Below are 16,361 nucleotides of genomic sequence, written 5' to 3'. Positions count from 1 at the left end.
CTGACAAAAAAAAAATTCTTGCCTTGAAGTGGAGTTTGATGCTAAGACTACGGGGAAAAGAAGTACACAAAATGTACGCATACAACAGCAAAGATACCCTTTATTTGCCTTTTCTGCAGTTCTGAATTTCCAGAAGACTCTTTCCTCTCCATCTAAGCACTAGACTTACAAGAGGACTTAAACTCAGAAGAGGTGTTCATATGCTTTTGTTTTAAATGCACGCCCTAAACTTCACAGGATCGTAACTTAGTTTAATGAGTCAATTTGTGCCCTCCCAACCTTTAAACATGTGCAAGATAGCCAATATACTTTGTGACATCCTTCCTGGTATTAACCACTGTGATCTTTTGAACATTTTAAAAAATACTTGTTTTGAACATGGCAGATTAATCGTTTCAAAGCAGTAAGATCTAGTAGAAATATAAAGCTGTAATGTATGGTTCTGTGGAAAGAGTCACACTTCCAAAAACTAATGCAATATGGCCAATGCAGAATGATTGAGTAAATGATGTATTATCCATGGATATCTCCCCCCCGAACTCCAGAGATAGTATTTAGTACAACTGCAGTTTCTGCACTTCATTGTTTTTGAAAAGCTAAGTTCCTCATTTCATTTGAGCACTTGAAAAGGAACAAGCATGTGAAGGTTCCTGATCAGACACTGTAGATAGGCAAGATCAGTCTTTGTACTGATTAGAACAACTGGAATTAGCAGATAAATTATTTTTTATTAGCAGATAAATTCAACAGTATGTGTGTAGACTTATAGCTAGAAACTAAGAGTAAGAACTTCCATTAGCATCCGAGAGTCTGTCCATTAAAAATGAAAGCAAGAAAGAGGATAGGGTCCTTGCCAGTGTTACGATGACTGTAATCCATGAGTATGTTGCATACAAATTCTAAAATACATTTCAGCTACAACTACTGTAGAGAAAAAACCCCAAGCTTTAGCGGGGGATCTTCTAAGTTTACAAAAAGGACTATTTTTTCCTTCAACTCAACAGGTTAGTCTTAATAACCCAAAGTAATTTCTAGTTCTCTGTTCATTATTGCATTGACGGAGCCCTAACAGTATTTGTTATCCACTGAACTAGTACTATAGATGAAGCAGTTCTTTAAAAAAAAAAAAAAAAAAGACAAAATACAAAAAGGTGCTAGGAAAAGCTGAATGGGCAGAGGTGACTCACTTAGACGATCCTTCTAACTCATGTTCAAGCTGAAACAAATTCTGCAACCAAACTTCCTGAAGACAACACTAAGAGAAATCAGCAAGTAACGCTTCTACACTTACATAGGGCTGTGTCAAGAAGAACTCAACATGGTATCTGGTACTCCATTGCATAAGCGCTCAAGAGGGATTTTCTCCTGCAGGAGTAACAACTAAAGCAGAATGACAGACTAAAACAAACAAAACTCTGTGCTTTTCAACAAGCATGTAAAGATCTCTGCTTTGTGTTCTTTGCAGCATCCTGGTACATGTGACACAGAAGACTTGTCATAACTCCTTGCATGTTTTTTTTTATATATACATATATAAAATATATATATTTTATATATACATATATATATATATATATATGGAGTAAATGGGTCACAGAAAGCTGAATCCCCAGAAGGAGGGCTGCAGTGCTTACAGTACGGGTACAGACAGTTAACATATACAACAGCCAGTCCACAATAACAGTGGTTTAGTAAGGAGACTGCTGAAAACTGAACTTTCAGGTCCATATGCACCAGCTTTTCCTGGTCTTGACAGCACTATCCCTGACAAGACAAGAGTTTGACATCTGGAACTGTATCACAAGACAAAACTTATGCTTGCAGGATAACAAATTAAAGTTACGACCTACTCGTTAGTCCAACTCAGTGCTGTTCTTCTCCCATACATCTATCTTAGTAAACTGAATGAAGAAATATTTTGAGAAGAGTGGCAGAAATAAGGTACAATTAATAAGAAAATAAGGAGTTCCGGATAGTCTTCAGCAATTTTTGTTCTTCCTCTAGCCTAGTGGCTGCTGTCGTACTTATCCTTGACCTGTTCAGAGGATGTTCTCAATTCCTTGACCTTGTCCACAAAGGACATACTAGCTTTTAGCTTTTCCTTCTTTTGTGTCCCTTCCCAGTTTTCCTATGGTAAAGTCATAGCTCCTCAGATAAATCAAACCATAAGCTCTTAACATGGCAAAGTAACAACTTACTAGATCAAAGAAAGAAGTTACAATTTGCCTCTGATACAGCCAGTAAATCATGACTTACACATGTAAGACTATCCAGATTTACATTGTGTCTGTAGGATGTCTCTGTCATTACATTGCCAGTGTAGCAATTTCAAGAATTCTAGTTCCTTTATGCTATCAAACTTAAGTGGTTGAGAACACTACTGTTTATATTCCAATCCATAGGAGGAGGAAGTGGTAACTACTATACTGATATGAACAGCAACTTAAACCATAGGACACAGCTTTCAGAAGAAACTGATACAATTTGTCCTGTTAACAAAATAAATCTTGACTTAAGTTCACATGTAAGGCTTGTGAGACTCTAACAATAATACGACTGTCTCTCAGTGACATATATGGGAAGCATTAACCAGTTCATGATGAGTAAGTAAAGCTTCTTTATGTTAGAAGGAGACAGATGTTGGTGATGAGAAAATTGAATGTTTCAATTAAATCTCTGTGTGTGTAAAACCAAAATCCTGCTGATTACTTGTTTTCTATAAACTAAAATGTATAAAGATTTCAATTTCACATTTTGATTCCAGACTGTTTTGTAGAATTTGTCATCACAAGATACAACTGAAGCAGCCAGCTAACATTTTGAAGACTAGACAGACAGGTGGTTACTGAGAACATCCACATGTGTACAATATACTCATATATAAGAAAAAAATATAGGGCAAGCCTTTCTGGTGTCTGGGAAACAAGCTAACTCCTAGCAAAGGTTATTAAGAAAAACAGTATCTTTTTCACAGCTTGTTCAGTAACTACTCCCTCAGTATTTCACAAACTTTCCTCCCTCCACCCAGCTGGTACTGACAAGCACTGGAAAACTGAATTGAGTAAGACAAAGCAGGAATCCAACTGTTTTATTTAGTTAATTTGGATTTGACCAGCAAACTTTATAAATTGCTGGTTTTAAACTATATGCAGTAAGGATTTGCTGACTGGAAATTATTTTATACGTATTCTTCCCCCACCCCCTTACACTATAATGTAGTACAACAAACTAGTTTTTTGAAACTTGAGATGATTTTGAAACTTGACACTTGGAAGTAGCAGGTTTTATTGCATAAGCCAGAGCTACACATTTCAAGTATTTCCTTCAAAATTGCTCTGGAAGATGCAAAGGGAAAAAAATATGGGTACATTCAAGGTGTTTCACCAAATCTGAAGCAAGACTGTCTTTAAGAACTTTCTTACCTAAACACACAAAAACACCCTGCTGACATTCTCTAAAGGGTAACTATTACCACATCAGTTCCACCTGCTAAGTAGATATGCACAATGGATACTGTACTTGGATGACTTAGTGGTGAGAGTCACAAGAAAGATAGGAATCATCTAAGGTCCACTATCTGCATGAGACAAAGGAACTGGAAAGAAAGAGAAGCACATTAAACTGTTTTATTAAGTGAGTTTCTACCTACCATTATCAGGAACTGGCTCCATGTCCCACGGGCTAAGTTTTTCAATTTCACCGTTGTCCCATCTGATTCACCAAGTTAAAAAAAAAATAATAATTTAAAGTTATCTCAACTCAGAAGTATTCCCTCCAAGCATATTTAAATCACAGCAATTTTTATGTATTAATAAAATATACTGTATAAACATGCATATAAACAAAAGCATTAGCTAGCAATCAACTGTTGCAGTACAGAAAGGAAACATTCTTCATAATGAATTTCAAATTAAAATTGTGGTCCTGATTTTGGATAAAAATCAATTTTACAAAGCCTGTATCAAGAAGTTGCAGAAGAAAAATAAGCCATACACTTGGAAAAGTGAGGTAACAACATCAAGGAGAAGATACAGGAAAAAACACACAGGAGAGAGGATTTTTTTGCTAATCACAACAGTAGTTGTGCAAGTCCATGTAATGTTTCAGAGAAAGGAAGAACAGTGAGGTATTTGATATCTTAACATTTCACTTTATAAGGCATGCCACATTAAGACAAAGAAAAGAGTAAGTATAAAATGAAGAAACTAAAGTTAAGTAAGGACCAAGAGGAAGCAAAGGCAAACACAGTTGATATAGATAGTGTTTCTGTATATTCACTCTGATACTTAACTATTAGGTCTGAATAACATTTTGAGATCTCTCCAAATCCTACCACATTTGGGCAGATTTTTACACGTTTTTAACACCACAAAACATACCAACGAATTTTGGTATTTCAAAGATAAGAAATGCCCAACTGGATCAGCTTAACGCCCTACTGGTCTAGCTAGAGCAGCAATTTGTATCTTTGAAATTATTATTGGGAGATGCTATTTACGGAGACCATATGATCCTGGTACAAGTCCATTCTACTCTACTTCCAGCATTCATGACCATCATATTCCTCTGTTTGTGAATACATCCCAACCTATTTCCTTTAGTATCTGTTTATTTTTGTCTAATACCTTTTTGAACCTGCTAATACATTTACACAGGAGGCTGTGGAAACAGTATTACCAAAGTTCACTACCCCCAATGTTAAAAAAAACTAAAACACAAACTCTTTTAAACAAATCCCCTACAGATTTCAATATGCACCTCTAGTTCTGTCATTAAAGAATCTGGTGAACCTATTCACCTTGCCTATCGCCTTTACGATTTTGTGAACTATGAACACACCCCTTTCACCTGAAAAGTTTGTGTGGTTTTTTTTTTTAAGTCTTAACCCGCAAAGCATCTGGTGCATACACTTAATCATTTTAGTTGCCCTTCTCTGTACCTTTCAAAAATCATTACATCTTCCTTTAGATTCTGAGACCCAAAAATACATCAAGACATCAGAACACCACAGTGCTAGAAAGCAGTTAGCAATACCGTTTTGTCCTTGATATCCTTTCTGATGGTGGCCAGCACCTTGTTGGTTTTTGTAGCTACCACTGCACACACAGATGACATTTTGAGAACTGTCAATGACTACCTCAACATTTCTGTCTTCAGCTGAATCTACTAATAAGCTCAATGTCATATAAGGAGAAATAAGACCATTGTTCCCTCAGATGTCCCACCTAACATAAATCTGTGCTGAAAATTAACTGGCACGTTTTTATCCAGTCAGTTTTATGAGGTCCTTCTGGAAGTCCTCACCTTTAGGGTAGTATTTGAATACTACCTGAAATGACTTGCAATATTTACAGATGTTAGATACTTCACTGTGTGTACCCTCCAAGAGGCTTAGAAGGACAGTGAGTAAAGCCAGTCCCAGCACCAAGTCCTGGGGGAGTCCACTACTGCAGCCTGAAATATGATTGTTAAGAACCACTCTTTTGCACCCTATCCTTCAGCCGATTTTCAACATGTAGATGACATAGGATTGGAGCAAATACTTCTTATTTTAACATCTCTTGAAGAGAAATCCTGTCAAGGGCTTCTTAAAAACCATCCAAATATATGCTGTCCACTGTCCACTTTATTCATATGTTTCCTAACAAAGTCACAGAACTTCAAAAGGGGTAGAGAGGCAGAACCTCCCTGTACAGATGCAGTACTGGCTCTTTCTTACAGCTGGATTTATCCTTGTGCTCAATAGTAGTATTCTTTATCACAGGCACATACCAGAATCTGAAGTCAAATATATCACTCTACAGTTCACCAATTTCCCTCCAGAGCCTTTTCTGTTGGCAGGAGTTACAATAGCAATCTGTCAGTCCTCTAGTACGGTGTCCAACTGTAGGACAGTTTGCAACTTTGCCAGGATTTTCATAACAGAGTTCTCCAAATGCCTGGGTGAATGCCATCTACTACTTACGACTTAATAAACTTAGATATTTGGTCTAATACCTCCTGTGTATTTATTTCAAACAAACTGAAAATTGAGATGATCATCCTCATAATATTTTATAACTAAAACCCTGCTCAGGCAAGAACACCTCTCTGTTATTTTGGATTACCCATCCACTTAGGAAAACTTGGATCCACCCACATTCAGCCTGTTTGACGTTTATGAACTAACAAGAGTTCTGAAGGCTCTGAAGGTTCATCTATTTGGTTCTCCTCCCCAGATAATGTGTAATACTTCAGAAGTTGTTGGTATTCATAAATGTATATACTATTTCATAATATTGCATGAAGGACTTTATCAATACAGTTTAGTACAGCTTAAGCCCCGTTTAGTTCCACTTAACCTCCATTCATCCAGGTAACACAACTTAGTTATATATAAAGCTGCTTCTACACAAATACCTATTTTTGTCTGGCCAATAAAGTAACAAAACATTCAATTTATGCATCTTCTATTTATTTGTTATCTATACAACATTGATGGCGATAATTTGAGATGATTCCTAAGCATGTGACAACCTGGTTACCGATAAGACTTTGAATTAAGTTATGTGGCAATTACTCCCCTTCATCTCATTCAAATGTGGTTTCCCACACTCTCCATTGAGTGTTTTGAAGCAAACATTCAAAGGTTGTTTCTGGTATAAAATAAAAAGCACTTCTATTCCAATAAAGCTCTGTGTCTCAAAAGTGGCAAAGAGCAATTGCAGATGCTCAAACTCACCTGGATTAGCTAAATTCTACCATCTAAAAAAGCACCATAACCCAAATCCTTAGTAAAGAAGAGAGACAGCATAATGCAGTTTTTCCAAGACAGAGGCACAATCATTTGTGTTTAGGTTGTTTTTTCCCACTTAAACAGATGAAACATGAAGTGTATTTAAAAACCTTTTTGCATCCAATGTATAAAGCACATGAATGTAGACTAGGAAGCTACTGCTGCTGAGCCACACACAGACTCTTGGGTAGAAAAGACTTAAGATTCTTGAACAAAGGATTGTATTTACAAAAAAAGCTAAGGACTCAGCCAAGTTGCAAAACCTAACTGTAACTGCAAAACACTCCAGACATTTTCATATACATATCTTAGGAATCTTCTCTGGAAGAGCTATTTGGGAGTCAAGGTAGAACAGAGTCACATTCTCTACAAAAGCAGCACAAATCTTTAGAGCGCTCTCTTTTGAAAGTGCTCTTAAAGAGCACTCCATTCCTTACCTATTCAATTATTAAGCTAACTTCAAAGCAGCTCTATGTTAAAGGCTGGTGCATTAAAATACTGAAATATCCTTTAGCGTTCACAGAAGAAAGGAGTCTAGGAAACTGGCTACAGGCTCTTTTTCATAACTGGAAACTTGATTTTGAACTGGCCAAGAAAACAACCACAAAACTCATCTGAACTTACTCTGAAGAACAACTGTGGTAACACAACAAAACATATAAAAGGCATAACATATGGAAGGTAACATACATTCCCCATGGTAGAATATCAAAGGGCTTGAGCTATCCAACAGATAAAATTTAGGACTTTGAAATAAGATTTAGTTGTCTTTTCATACTGGTATCTGGACTCAGTGGATTTTTACTCTGTAAATCATTTTACAAAACAAGGGAAAATATACTACCCAGTAACTTGAATATTTTTACTCCTACATCACCTGCAGGAGATACGCTCCAAGTGTACTATCCCTCATGCCTGGGACATGAGTGAGATGTCAGCAAGAATTCAGCTCCATTTTATTTTGTCAAGATCCTCTATTTAGGTAAGAGAAGAGTCCGAAGGAGCATGAAATGAGGGCAAGAAATCAATGTACAGATAGTCTGGATTTCCATTTTTCATCTGTGTGTACTTTCTCATTGTGGGTGATTAAGCAACTGTCAGAGAGAAGAAACAAGTATTTGCACATGCTGACAGATCCTTTATATGTGGAGCAGTCTTAGCTTTACCACTGTCAGGAACATGAAGAAGTCATTTATGGTCAGATGATCTGTTGTAGAGACTTAATGCTGATGCCACCTTTATTTATGGCACATTGGAAGTGCCAATTTGCTAATTGTAACTGTAGAAGCAAAAGTGAAAATCCACTTGCCAAAAGCATACAGGCAAGAACTTCAATCTGGAACTTAGTTACACCTTCCCACTAAGGAAAATCAATGTGATAGATGACAAGTAAGGTGGATGAGACAAGGAAACAAAATACGTTAACACAATCTTGGCAGTCTCACAGAATTGTCTGTTAGCTACAAGTACTTCCTTTCTTTGGGATAAGTGACAGGTTCAAAAGCCTCTGAGCGAAAAAAAATAAAAAGCCCTCTAACAATGAAACTCTGAGTATGAAATATACTGTAAGAGACATGGGAAGAGTCTCTGATCATGATAGAAACACAAATATTATCTATTCACTGATTATTCTCCTTACGGTCCTCCCTTGCTGGGGGAATCCAAAGCAAGCAAAATCCCAGAACCATTCCAGACAACATGGACAGGGCAGGACAAGGACAATATCCTGATTCTGAACGCTGAGGTCCAGAGTTATCTTTGTTCACCTTTATTCTCCTTTGTGTGAAGGACCTCTTTGTCCAAGTGAAAGAAAGTGCACAGGAACACCACTAATGTCAAACCGTCATGGGGGGATACTAGGGAGTAATTTTTTCAGAACACATGTTGGTAAAGAAGGTATGGGTTCCACTATCTTGTTACCAGTTTGACTCTGATCCTAGCCTTTCCTGTTTAAGCAGTTATTTTTTTTCTACTCTAATACCCTTGATTTGCTCAGTTTGACATGTTTTGAACAATGCACTTGATATTATATGCCTTCACCCTAGCCAGTATTATTTCCTGACAAGCAGACCGGTCAAAGGGATTTGTCTGTTACAGGTAACGCAGGGTTACATTATCTGCCAGTTATCTAGCTAAGTATCACCCAAAGAGGAAATCAAAAGGTGAAATTGCAAGTGGGATCTACTCAGTAGGGAATATGGCAGAATACCACTAGGCAGCAAAGAGGCTCAAGTTCTGTCTTCACATTTGTGTGTCAAGCATGAAGAGAGAGCGTTTGGAAACATCTTCTACAGGAGTCTCAAGTGATAGCATGAGATTATCTTATACATATACCTGCTCCTGTGGACTACAATGTGAAAGACAGAAGTGTGAGAACTTGGAAGCATAACAATAGTGATATCAGCAACAGAAGAAATTCAGCATGCCCCATCCAAAACCAATTATCAATGAAGAATAATAATTAACATACACTGGAAATTGCATTGCTTGCTTCATGGAAGAGATTCAGCACTAGTCATTACAGAAAATGATTCCCAAATGTGAAAGTAGTCAATAACTTCTTTTACCATATTACTATTCACTAAGAAGTTGCTGCATGTTATTACATATTCACATTGTGCTAGATTAGCAACTTGAAACCATTAAGAAGATAATACAACTATTAAAATAATTTGAACAATTTATACAGTCTCATACCAATAAGCCAGCTATGTAAGAGGCAACCCACACTACTAACATTAGAAGTATAAAATCTTTTTATACTTACTTAACACTGTAACACTGAAAGTGACTATCTGGATATTGAGGCTGATACGGTTCTTGACCCAACACTGTTCCAAACCACCATGCATCATCAATAATGGATCGGAACCTATCAGCTAGAGCAAAAAAAGTCTGCTCAGATATTCTAAGAAAAGTTATTTAACTATGCTTCTTCTACATGCAATTAGAAATAAACTTTTGATCACTGTATTTCCGTTTAAAGTTCTAAACCCACTGATATTCCATAAAAGATGAGACAACTTATTATGCCAAAAAATACAAGTGCTAAAATGTAAATAAGTTTGCTGCTTAGCTATAAAATAAGAAAAGGGAACACCAGAGTCTCCATGTATGTTTTGAAGACTCTATCTTAGATCTATGGTAATCCCTCCAAAATACTTAGTACAGCAGTTAGTACGCTGTAATTTCTAATGGGCAGGGGGACCTTACCTACCAGAGAGTCCTCTGAAGTTACAGGCAAGTAGCATCTAGCATATTCAGCAAGTAGACACAGACAAATTTTTGATTTCAAAACTGTTTAGTCAAATACTTAAAAACCACACTTACAAGCTTGCCAGTTCCTTTGCCGTGCTTCATCATAGAACTGACGTAATATAAGGAAGTCAATAACATCTGGCATATCATGGTATCTAAAGCAAAAAAAATAATCCTTTTCATGTGTATGCCTTAGGGCTTTAGGAAGAAGCTTAAAAAGAAACATATTTTTAAATACTTTTCAGAAAAATAAAGATGCACATACCTGATGGAAAATGATTTGTCTGTATGTTTTCCAGTGGCATGATCTATAAAGGCAAGCTTCAGGCAACACAGTGTGGGAGGACCAACTTCATATCTAATTCCAACAATTTTTACCAATTCCTGATCCTACAGGTAAGAACAGTTTCAGCAAGTATTATCTTCCGGACTATGCACAGAACTATTAATTTCACATTAGTTAACCAAGCACACGAATTGTACCCACACCCAAAAAGCCAAAAATACTGAAACTGTATTTGAGACTTCAATTGAAGACAGTCTGTCAGACTCAGCAATTTTAACACAGCTGTTTATATTCAGGCTTCCCACAGGTAACTCTGAAGATACTCTGGTAATTGAAGATACTTTCCCGTATTGTTTCTATAGGGAAACATTATGAGAAACGCATAACCTCACGAATCAACGTTTTGCAAATGGTGTGATACAACTCTCCATTCACAGACTACTAGTATTGAACCCATAGTATCTTCAATGGAGACCTACCCTAAGGACTACTTTTCTCCATGGCTCCTTGTGTGGATTCAGTTCATAAATGTTATTTCTTCTAACTGCTTCAATGTAAGCTTCGTGTCCTTGTCGAAAATATATTACCTAAAAAATAAAACACCAAAAAAACCACCAAAACCCAAACAGTAAATGTTATATATATTCAGTAACTATAATAATGTTAGTTAATACAAGCATTTAAAGATTTTAATCAATATTCCTACCTCGTCACCCATCTGAGGAACAAAAGGGGATCTTCGAAGAGCTGTGTCTGTTATCCAAACGGGAGGATGCCAATCATATGACAATTCCAGGTTTACTGGTTGTGTTGGAGCATTAGCCTTCACATTTAATAGAGGGCAAAATTAGACATAATGGACATATTGCTGACATGACATCAAAACAACTCATTCCATTTTAATTTGACAAACAACAGCTTAACCTATAAAAGACTAATGTACATTTCCAAAACATATTAGCAAAATTCCTCCAAGGCTTTGCTCGAGTTGTAACTGCATTTGTAGTACTAATACTAAGCATTCCTTTCCTATATGAAGATGTGAGTAAGCAAGATTACTATTATGCAGGTCTTAAGAGAAAGAAAGTTTTATAATTTAAATGGCAGTCTCAGTGCCCAATTTAAAAAAAAAAAATCTATCAAGCTGCAAGAAACTATTTGAAGATGAAAAATTGACAGATATTGCACAGTAAATATCCATATTAAAACAGTTCCAAAAATATAATTTTGAGAATACTTGGAAGAAAGTGAAAGGATGGAGAGAAAAACATACCAAAATTACCCCAAGCATTAAAAAATCTGTTTGCCCCTTTATGGTAGAAAACAGCAAATAATAGCTATTTTAACTTAAAAAAGGATAAATATTTAAATTAATTTAAAAATTTTGTTAACTTAAAAAAAGTAATTATTGTAACTTACAAAAAATTAAAAATTCAACCCAAGTATAAATGGCCACCATAAACACAGTGACTATATCCTCGAAGTTTTCAAAAAGATACCTTACTTAAAAATAGACAGTTTAACAGGGTTTTAGTCTAGTATTCTGTACAGTTATTTAATAAACATATTTCCGCTTTGATACCAGAAACCTTGAGAACCCTTTTTATTTGAAAATTGAAAATGACTTCACATGGAATGCTGATTCTTCCATACAAATCAGCAGATACCTTGCATTCGGAATGGTCTCAAATTAATAAAGTGTACACTGTATGTAGTGACACCAATATCCTTGTCCAATGGCAATAACAATTACTTTAACAGTTTCCAGTGAAGACATCTAAAAACCTAAGAGAGAATTTATTAAAGAGTGAGTAGAAGAAATCAACTGTATACCTCCTCTTGCTTTTTTGGTTTGGGCTTTTTTCTCCTTTTTCTTCTTCTTCTCTTTGGAGGAGATGATTTCTCTGCTGATACTTCATCTTCTGAAGTACTGCAATATCTGATAGCTTTCCGTCGAGAAGTCCGTATGGGAGGCTGCAGGTTAATCCCTGCATCAGCGATCCAGTCAGAGTATCTACTTGAAGAATCACTGTCCATAGTGGATGGGGTCAGGGAAAAAACAAACATAGAACCAAGTTGTCAATATTCCAGAATGCTAAATTCTCTTAGACAAATATCTGCAGATACAGATTGGTGTTGAAAGCACTATCAAAAGAACTAAATTACTTTGACCTGTTGTAACAATTACTTCCCCAAAAGTTGTACTAAACTTCAGGCAAATACAGTAATTCAAAATATGTTTTTTTTAAAAAAGTCTGCTGAATTCTAAGATCAGTAATTTTATTCAAGAAAGTTGCACAATGAAATTCTGGACTAAAGAACACACTAGCCAAACACTACTTAAATTCTTTAAAGACAGTTATACAAATCTCACAGGTACACATTTGCTTTTTTTATATTTGTATCTCTTTCAGTATTTTTTAGTTCTACTACTATAGAGTTCTAGAAAGAATATCTAAAAAAACCATAGTGAAGTAATTAAAAAGTTATAGACAACTTCAGTTTCTAAATAAAATTATAATCTTATCAAAATTAAGATTTTTTCAACCATTTTTGTAAGAGCAAGCAACTGACTGTTGCTGCGTTATTAAAAAAAACAAAACAAACCCAAAACCACACAAACACCCCCACCGCTCAAAAAACCAACAGAACAAAACACACTATAGAAAACGTTCCAGACTATCTTCTTTCTCCTTGCCATCTAGCAAAAAAAGCAAAAGGATTTGAAACTACATTAAAAGACAGAAATGTTTTAGTGAAATGGAACACTAAATAACAATGCAATGTGTCAGTACAGTACCCTACAAAATATTATTACATATGAAGCACAATAGAACTTCCATACAACTTTTAACTTGCCAAAATTCAAGTAAAACTCATTACAGTAAAAGCTGGGATTTGTTTGTTCGCTTTTACCTAGAACTATTACTGTTGCTTTTCTTGTCACTTCTCCACTCTTCCTCTTCATCAGATGAGCCAGAGCCCTCACTTTCTTCAGCTTCCTGAATTTAAAAATATGCAGAGTCAATCCAAAACTTTCTCACAGCATATGTTTTAAGGGTTTGAAACACAACACATTCTCCACTCATGTCCGCATATTATTGAGTTAGGATGAAATTTGGTAAAAAGAGTTGTTAAAATGGAAATGAAAGTAGTTCTTTTTTGTAGCTGATTTCAACTTACCCTAGTAACCTCATCAGTGCACTATTAATCATTAACTTCTGTATATTCACTCACATTTTATTAGCCACATGTGGATGCACCTGCTGTAGCTACTCTTCACAAAGCGACACTTCTATCCCACTACCATATGACAGTTCTACTTTTTTCCGGTCTAAGAGTAAGTTCACAACATTTATCAGAACAAAGTGGCAGGCGATTTTGATTCCTTAAATTCCAAACTCATAATGCTGTAATTAGGGCATGTAAAGTACACAATAAAATCTAGTTCACTAGAATGCAAAGGAAGAATTTAAAGATTGCAAAAGGAACAAAACAAGGAAAACTATCACATCTTCCATCTGCACACAACATGGGTATATTCTGTTACAGGAGTAGAACTTCTATGACACTTTTTTCATTAGTTATGCAAGTTAAAATCAGGTGATTTTTCTGATTTTAGTATCAACTGATTGACCAAGTACTAATTGTGTGTATTCATGCATATATTTAAATGCAAAACTAAATAGTCAAGACACATCAAAATATATTACAATTCAAGTCGTTTCCCGATTGTTGTTCAGCAGTTTATTTGCATTAACTTCATGTTTTAAATGTGTTTTCCATAACTGAAATGACTAAGTATAATGCACTGCTGATGTCTCAAGTTATATATTGTCAAGGAAAAAAAAAAGTAAGAAAACAAGATTTAACTTGCAACTTTAAGTTCGATACTGTTTGAGTTAGTGCAACTGACTATTTGTTTGTCATTTCCAGAGTAACAAAGTTAACAGTCTTCCCACTAAGACCTGTTCATACAGTGTACAGGATGGACAATACTCACTAAGTCAGTTCTTCTCTTTTATCCTACCATTTGTAGGATTAAAACAAAACAAAAAAAACCCCAGAAAAACCTCATTTACATCAAACCTCGGCTTCTTATAGTATTATTAGTTTTAGTATTATCAAATCTAACATCACTACCTCAAAAATATTTAAGTGTATGTCATATCTACGGGACAGTATGCATAATTCTCCTATTTGCACTTTGTGTGCTTTGAATTTGTCAGGCGCCAGAAGTCTCCTGTCAACTCCCCTTCCATCCTATTCCCAAAATAAGGATAACCTGAACTTTTCATTAAATTTAAGTGATTTATTGTTTTTAAACACATAGGAATTCTTTATTAAGAAGCTAGGAAAAGAGAGTCCATTTCCAAAGAATATCATTCTTCATCTTACTTACAGAATTATCTTATCTCCTAAACGTCCCCCATTTTGTTCACCATTCTTCCTTAACGAAGTGACTAGTCCAACAAATCTGACCTCTACTCCTGCCACTTCTTCCCCCTTTCCCAGTTTGAGACTATTTCCTCGTGTGCAAAGCAAGACAACTGTAGTCCCAGCAGTCCTACCACTGATTCACAGCACCTGATAACACAACAGTCAAAAGCTCCTGCTACCCACTGCAAAGTCCTCTTTCACCCCAAGCCAGGACTTCACCAGGATAAACAGACTCTGTGGAAGAATCACACTACCAGGCTGTAAAAGTGCTTTACCAAGAACCTTCAAAATCTCCAGTTTTAGGTGTATACATAAATTTGGAAGGTTTTTGCAGAGAAACAGCAAAACACATCTAAAATCCAAACTTCACTTTAAAGCCAACCTCAGCACTGTACATCAGGTTTTTTGCCTTGGGCTGTGGATTTGGTTTAGAAGATTCTCAGCAAAAATAGTTCAACCATTTATAAAATGACAGGAAATATTGCATTATTAAAGCAACAGATAACTAGGTTTGAGAAGTGCTAACAATGATGACGCTTACAGAAATGCTTTCCCTGGCAAAAGAGGGGGTTTTTTTGTTTGCATGTTTGTTTTAAGAGAGAAAAGGCACATCTACATGAAACTTCACTTATTGAGGAACTCAGGTTCAAAATACAGAACTCAGAAAAGAACTTACCTGCTCTATCAAGCCAAAGCAGTTATCTCTTTCCTCATCAGAAGACTCCAGTTGTTCAATGTTATTCCGTGTTCGGTAATTTGGAAATTTCCGTCTATGCAGTCTACGCTTAGATTGTATTAATGAAGACTCAGAGTCACTCTAATTCATATAGGAAGTGAAAAAAACAAGTTACATAAAAGTATGTATGTGGCAAACTTTTATGGGGGTGAACAGGTGGCTAAAAGCACTGCTGAACATAAAAGCTGAAACAGCCTCATCACATCACAGCCTGATCATGTTAAAACTCCTTTTCACAAGAAATAAGTTTCCTATAAGCCAAGAGTTTTAAATTTGCTGTTCCCAATTTAAGATTTAGTAGTTGTTCTAAGAAATTGCTCTTTATAAACCACTGTAAGTGACAGGTCTTCACGTGATTCTGTAAATATATTTATCAGGTAAAGATATTAACTGCCTACAAGGTGCAATTCTGAGAGGACCAGAAGTCCTCAATTCCCTCCAGTTAAGGGAATCATGCAGTAGACCTCTTGTGTCAAATTGTTTTGTACTGCAAGACACAGCAAATCAGGTCACTATCTCATAAAAATAGTACAATAACTAATTTTTCTTTCTTACCAATCTCTTCCAAAAAATAGATAATGAAAAAAACATTCAAAACAAGGCAAGCCTGAAAAAGTTGCCCCATACACAAAACATTGTCACCTAAAAGTAAGATGACAAGGGAACAAGAGAATAGCAATATAGCCTATAATTCTTCAAATATAGGACCTTGAACATTCTCACTTGCACCTCAATGCTTTAGCATGAACCTGCAACACCTGTCTTTGAAACTTTAACTGCAGTAAAACCAGAATGGCCTGAAATCAAGCTTGCCTTTAAAAATTACTACCAAATACCTTAGGTGGAAGGAGGCAAGACTGATAAAT

General features: G+C 35.9%; 1 protein-coding gene across 1 annotated transcript in view; it reads right to left on the bottom strand.

The window, feature by feature from the left end:
• The window catches only part of BRWD1 (bromodomain and WD repeat domain containing 1), a 60,523-nt gene that overhangs the window by 21,180 nt on the left and 22,982 nt on the right, over positions 1-16,361 (bottom strand). The window contains exons 21-29 of the mRNA XM_059825957.1: positions 15,436-15,576; positions 13,236-13,321; positions 12,153-12,348; positions 11,026-11,142; positions 10,799-10,906; positions 10,299-10,423; positions 10,106-10,188; positions 9,543-9,654; positions 3,650-3,711 (exon numbers count right to left, since the gene is read on the bottom strand). Coding sequence (XP_059681940.1) covers positions 3,650-3,711; positions 9,543-9,654; positions 10,106-10,188; positions 10,299-10,423; positions 10,799-10,906; positions 11,026-11,142; positions 12,153-12,348; positions 13,236-13,321; positions 15,436-15,576 — 1,030 coding nt within the window. The remainder of the gene's footprint in view (positions 1-3,649; positions 3,712-9,542; positions 9,655-10,105; positions 10,189-10,298; positions 10,424-10,798; positions 10,907-11,025; positions 11,143-12,152; positions 12,349-13,235; positions 13,322-15,435; positions 15,577-16,361) is intronic.

This window comes from Gavia stellata, chromosome 1, assembly GCF_030936135.1.
Source record: "Gavia stellata isolate bGavSte3 chromosome 1, bGavSte3.hap2, whole genome shotgun sequence".
NCBI classification, from domain to species: domain Eukaryota; kingdom Metazoa; phylum Chordata; class Aves; order Gaviiformes; family Gaviidae; genus Gavia; species Gavia stellata.
The sequence above is the reverse complement of the archived record's forward strand: the minus strand, read 5'-3'. Positions and strand labels throughout refer to the sequence as shown.